Source organism: Nerophis lumbriciformis, linkage group LG05 (assembly GCF_033978685.3).
Source record: "Nerophis lumbriciformis linkage group LG05, RoL_Nlum_v2.1, whole genome shotgun sequence".
Lineage (NCBI taxonomy): Eukaryota > Metazoa > Chordata > Actinopteri > Syngnathiformes > Syngnathidae > Nerophis > Nerophis lumbriciformis.
The window spans coordinates 58,879,717-58,885,212 of NC_084552.2; the positions used below are offsets into that span (position 1 = coordinate 58,879,717).

Consider the following 5,496-nt stretch of genomic DNA (forward strand, 5'->3'; position numbering starts at 1 on the left):
TTACTTAGATTTCAGTTTTTGCAGTGTAGTCATACTTTATTACTTGATGCATGCCAACATTGTAAAGATTGTTTTCAGGTACACACCTAAGAGTAATATATTTTGGAACTCGATGCACGCTACAGTTAGCATTTTAGCTGGCTAACATTAGCATGCTAGCTTATTTAGAAAACTTAACAAGTATGCAACAGAGTGTCGTATATTTTTGTAGTTCCTTAATGCGAACTGGAAGCATGATATAGTTGGCATGTTAACATAATTAGCATTCTAGCTCATATTTTTTGTGACTTGATGCTATCTGGCTGGCGTGCTAACTGTTCACATTTCGGTTGGGCTTTCGCTCAGCATTTACACACATTTTTTACTAAAATTTAATTTTCCAGTTCTTTGGGGGGGAAAAATACTGTACTGGTTCTGAAGGTGAACATTACCACAATGGCTCCCACGTCCTTCGACTTGTCAGTCTGTAGTCATCCGTGGAAAAAGTTTGGGCATCCTTGCATGCTTTCATGTGGTTTGGTCACGAGGTGAGATGGCAGTGTTTGGCCAGAGGGGGCAGCACCGAGCTTAGTTTGATTTTTCTTTGCTCACCACAGTGAGACTGCACCATGGGTGGTGCGTTCAATGACCTTTAGTTCTTTGGAAAAAAAAGAGACCACAGTTAAGTCTGTACATAAAAATGGGAGTTTAATTGAAAATTTAGTATAAAAAAAATAGCAATAACCATCCGTCGGGAGCCTCGGGGTGTTGCTTTTGTGAGGCTGTGTGAAAACTGCCAGTTATAATTATGCTTTCCAACTTGAAAGTACAGAAACCAGATGGATGGCATTCAACACTACCAGTAGTTAAATAACATTCAAATGCTCTTCCAAATTTTAAGTAAACTTGTTTTATTCTGTTTTACATCGACAACTGTCAGTGCATCCTCCACATCTCAAAAAAAAAAAAAAAAAAAAAAAAGTGTCGATATGTAAAAATAAGTTATAGGAATGCAAACTAAAGGCCAAGTAGGATATGCAAAACAATTTTAAGGAAAAATAGGAGTTTAAGCATAGACAATAAATAAATAAATAACCACAGATTGTGGAATGTCTACATGTTACAAATAAATTAAATGAAAATGAGGAAAAATGTACACACACTAAAAGAGGAGGGGGGGGGGGGGCACACTGTACACTATTTGCCCAAAATAAGAAAACATTATGAATATTGCATTGATTGTGCATTTCACACCCCATAAATAGCCCCCTGAAGAACACCAGGGGTTGGGGGGCCATGAAGTGTCAAGCGGTGAGATGGTGGGAGGCAATCGGGAGAGAAAAGGCAGAGCGGGGTGGAGGTGTATGTGTGTTGACATTTTGTAGACATTCCGAAAAAGACAGGATCCAGTTTGCAAAAAACACCTGTTCAGGCTATAGAGTGAGTGAGCAGCTTCGAAGAGTAATAGTATTATATATATACATACATACATACATACATACATACATGTAGTGTGTGTGTGTGTGTATATGTATATATACACACACGTGTGTTTCAAGTATTCCATTCTCGGGAACCTCCCTCCTCTCTAATGCTAACAGCCTGTCAGCTTGGCGCGCAAACTGCGGGCTACTCCAAAATGAGATGAAAGCCCCCCCAGAAAAGCAGCTTTTCAAAAAAAGGCACTCCAAAATCAAAAAATGAAATAAAAAATAAACAAAACTTTAAAGCTCTATGAGAGCAGCCATATCTGAATAGGAAGGCCTTGCCAGCTGCATATACCAGCCTACTAACAAAACAAGTTAAGGGAGGGGGTGAATAAATAGAGCTGGTAAGACCGCCCAAACAGCAAAAATGTTCCCCTTTAGGAAACAAGAGTTTGTAGAATGAAAGAAAAGATTAGGGGCAAATAAAGATAAGCAACAACAAACAGTAATAAATTAGAAATTCCCTACAAAAGAGGAAAATTAAATTGTATTCCTGGCCACGGATTGGCCAGCTGGGCTCTAAGAGTCTTTTCAGTCCAGCGAGAGCCGTCCTCAGAGGCTCTCCTTGCTCGAGGTCGTGCTCGACGAGGAGTCCGTGTCGATGGTCCTGAGGCGGATGTCGCCGGCCGCCGGCTCCTCGGCGGCTTGCGGGGCCTCGGCGGCGGGCTTCCTCATCCAGAGGTGGTCGCAGATCTGCTCCAGCGTGGGCCGGTCGGAGGGACGCAGGGCCAGGCACCACTTGATCAGCTGCTGACACTCTGCGGAGACCGAGACGCCATTGGATGGGCCGTACTGTTGTTGCAGTACCTCTCCCCTCAGCTAAGGGGCGCCACAATCAACACTTACCGACTGACACTCTCCTCCTGAAGTACAGCCTCCCTTTGAGGATCTCGTCGTCCTGCTCGAAGGGGATGTCTCCACACACCATGTCGTAGAGCAGCACGCCGAGCGACCACACCGTGGCGGAGCGGCCGTGGTACCGGTGGAAACGGATCCACTCAGGCGGGCTGTACACTCTGGTGCCTGCCAACACACACAAAAAACAAACAGGTGTGACAAAGTGCAACACACTAGGTCACGTGACACCCCCCCTCCACACAACAACAACAACCAGATAAGGAAATTTGATCCAAGTCACATGACCCGAGGCTCAGGTTTCACAACAAACACATCTTACGTGGCAGTGACTCACAATCCACGTTCGATTCCCGCACGTTTCTTTTGCAACCTTCACTAGAGGTGGGTGGATTGACACGAACAGGATTTTTTCCCGCAATCATTTGTTTTGTTGATTGCAAACTCAAGAGACATTACTTGCTTTTTTAGTTATATTTTTGTCATTATGTGAATAATTTAAATGAATGTTGTTCTTTTAGTAATATTTATTGCTTTTTTAATTTATTTTTTTTAGTTATTATGCACTAAAATTTGGAAGGATTGTTCACAAATACATTTATTCTAATTATGGTCAACGATTTAAATGTGCAAAAAATATCTCAAAATGAGGAAATGACGGCAAAAACGTGAAGTACGCACATCCAAAACAAAGTACTGCGTCACAGACTTAAGTGAACGCCTCCGCGTCGGGATATAGTGCCGGTACGGTGCATCAAAGGGCAGGCAAAAAGGACGGAGCTTACCGTCAAAATCGGTGTACACCGTGTCCTTGAGGATCGCCCCGGAGCCAAAGTCGATCAGTTTGAGCTCCCCGGTGCGCAGGTCCACCAGCAGGTTCTCGTCCTTGATGTCCCGGTGCACCACGCCGCAGCTGTAGCAGTGCCGCACCGCCTCCAGGACCTGGCGGAAGAACCCCCTGGCGGTGTCCTCGTCCAGGGCGCCCTTCTCGGTGATGAAGTCGAACAGGTCCTTGACGAGCTCCGGCCGCTCCATGACGATGAGCCAACCGTCCGCCCGCTCGTAATAGTCCAGCAGTTTGATAACGCCGCGAAAAGACGAGCTGACCTTCTTGAGCAGGAGGATTTCCAGCGGCACCATGGCTCCGTTCTAGAAGGCGGGAAGGGAGGGAGGGAGGGAGGGAGGAGGGGGGGATGTGAGTTTCTACACACGGATTAAATAAACCCGCGAATAAAACCAAAACAAATACTTACAAGTGAACCCCACTCGGTCACCCGCTCCTTGGCGACGTGTTTTACCGCAACCTGGCGTTAACAAAAAAAAAATCATTTAAAACAAATTTGGACATATTTAGAGCCTCCGATGTTTGTCGACGTACCGCTGCGCCGTCAGAGAGCCGGCTGCCGGCGTACACCGTCCCGAAGCCGCCGCTGCCCAGCACCGAGCCCACTTGGTACATCTTCTCGAAGGTCTCCTTCTCCACTTTGACTGTTTGAGGGGACGACATGTTAGCCGTTAAAAAAAAAAAAACAACCAAGCATCCACTTTGATGCCTTTCAAGTGGAAAGACGCTTACTTAAAGAAGTGTACCCACCAGGCTGAAGCTGGATTTTAACCGGCAGGTGGTCCATGCTCGACGGGTTGCAAATGTGCGAAAATGAACCAAACTTTGACAGCAACATGTTAGATTCACACACAAAAAAACAGGGGAAAAAAAGCCGCTTGTAGTAATTCCAGTAAAGAGTATTGAGGACTTAAAAAAGGGATGCGGGCTCCGTCTAAATAGTGGTGTGGCGCGTCCAGTAGTGGACGTACCGCGCCCGTTAAATGCGTGTCACGACCGTAAAGTCGCACGCCGTTGCCCGAAAACCGACATTAAAGCTGCTTCTTGACTCAAGGGTAGATCCAATAATAAAAAAAAAAGCAATATCTTCTCGTGATGAAACGACGACGACGAGAAGTCCCGACTTGAGTAGTTGAAAGGTCCTCGGCGATGTGTTGTTATCCTGAAGAGTTGCTGCTGTCTGAGCTTTGACGCGGTCTACCCCAGCCAATATTTTGACGCGCACGGGGGACGTTGCGTATCCCTCCGCTACGGATACAAACCGACCGTTTCCGTCAAAAACACGGCAAAAAAACCCAACACTGTTTACCGAACACGAGTCTGAATATACACGGGAACTGGAAATGTCCCCTCAAACGCGCTCCTTTTATTGGAAATGTCATCTATTTATAACGCGGACTACTTTGTCATAGTACGAGACGCGGAAGAATCCCGTCTGGGAGCTTTGCACTGTGTTCACTACAGGACTCGGGAGGCGGCAGCCAATCGGATGTCGTATATAATTACTCACTTCCGCATATTGACCAATCGGGTCAAAGTTTTGCTATAAAGCAGACATTTGAGCGCACGTGGCGGCAATTTTGGGATTGCCCCCCCCCCTCCTCCTCTTTTACCCCCTCTAGACACACACGCACCATCAATATCCTTTCTTTGCACCTCCACGCCCTCTTGTTCACAGAGAGACAGACAGTCTGCATGGAAAAAAAGCTTATTTTGTAGTCCAAATTACTCATGGACATGTCTCCCACTGTTCTTTGTTTAGGAGGGTGCACTGTGCTTGGTTTTTTAAACAAGCACACAGATGGACCATGGCAATAATTTCTCCCCTTAAATTGTTATGTTTTTGGATATAAATACGCCCACATTTATTGTTGAGTGTCCAAGGATGACTCACAACAAATTAAATTGGGTAGACGGCTGGTGTCAAACTCAAGGCCCGGGGGCCAGATCTGGCCCGACGCATCACTGTATGTGGCCCGCAAAAGCGTGAATTTAAAATCCCTCAATAAATTATCTTTCTATCTATCTCCATTTTGACAGGAAAATAAATGTACTGCATACTTTATTATGATCTGATAATGCAACAAATGTATTTTGTTCAAATAAAAATAAATCATGATACATACCAAACATTTATTATTTAAAAAAAATCAAATCAAATCATAATGCATTCCAAACATTTATTTTGTTAAAATAAAAATAAATCATGTTACATTCCAAACATTTATTTTGTTAAAATAAAAATAAATCATGATAGAAACCAAACATTTATTATTTAAAAAAAATCAAATCAAATCATAATGCATTCCAAACATTTATTTTGTTAAAATA

At 44.2% G+C, this 5,496-nt stretch overlaps 1 protein-coding gene across 2 annotated transcripts; it reads right to left on the reverse strand.

The window, feature by feature from the left end:
- Positions 1–666: 666 nt before the first annotated feature.
- Positions 667–4,588, reverse strand: pim3 (Pim-3 proto-oncogene, serine/threonine kinase). Of its 2 annotated transcripts, none has more exons than XM_061959797.2 (6): positions 3,898–4,588; positions 3,700–3,809; positions 3,575–3,625; positions 3,107–3,470; positions 2,313–2,489; positions 667–2,224 (listed from the first exon to the last, which is right to left on the reverse strand). In XM_061959797.2, the coding sequence occupies exons 1-6, from the start codon at positions 4,001–4,003 to the stop codon at positions 2,019–2,021; spliced, it is 1,014 nt and encodes a 337-aa protein (XP_061815781.1). In that variant the 5' UTR covers positions 4,004–4,588; the 3' UTR covers positions 667–2,018. The 2 variants fall into 2 exon arrangements, with proteins under 2 accessions (XP_061815781.1, XP_061815782.1); XM_061959798.2 differs by having other exon boundaries at positions 3,916–4,581.
- Positions 4,589–5,496: the final 908 nt, after the last annotated feature.

Coding starts and splice junctions, on each gene's coding strand:
- pim3 (XM_061959797.2), bottom strand. CDS start 4,003: ATGTTGCTGTCAAAGTTTGGTTCATTTTCGCACATTTGCAACCCGTCG. Junction 3,626..3,699: donor GGCTCTCTGACGGCGCAGCG/GTACGTCGACAA, acceptor TGTTAACGCCAG/GTTGCGGTAAAACACGTCGC. Junction 3,471..3,574: donor TGACCGAGTGGGGTTCACTT/GTAAGTATTTGT, acceptor CCCGCCTTCTAG/AACGGAGCCATGGTGCCGCT.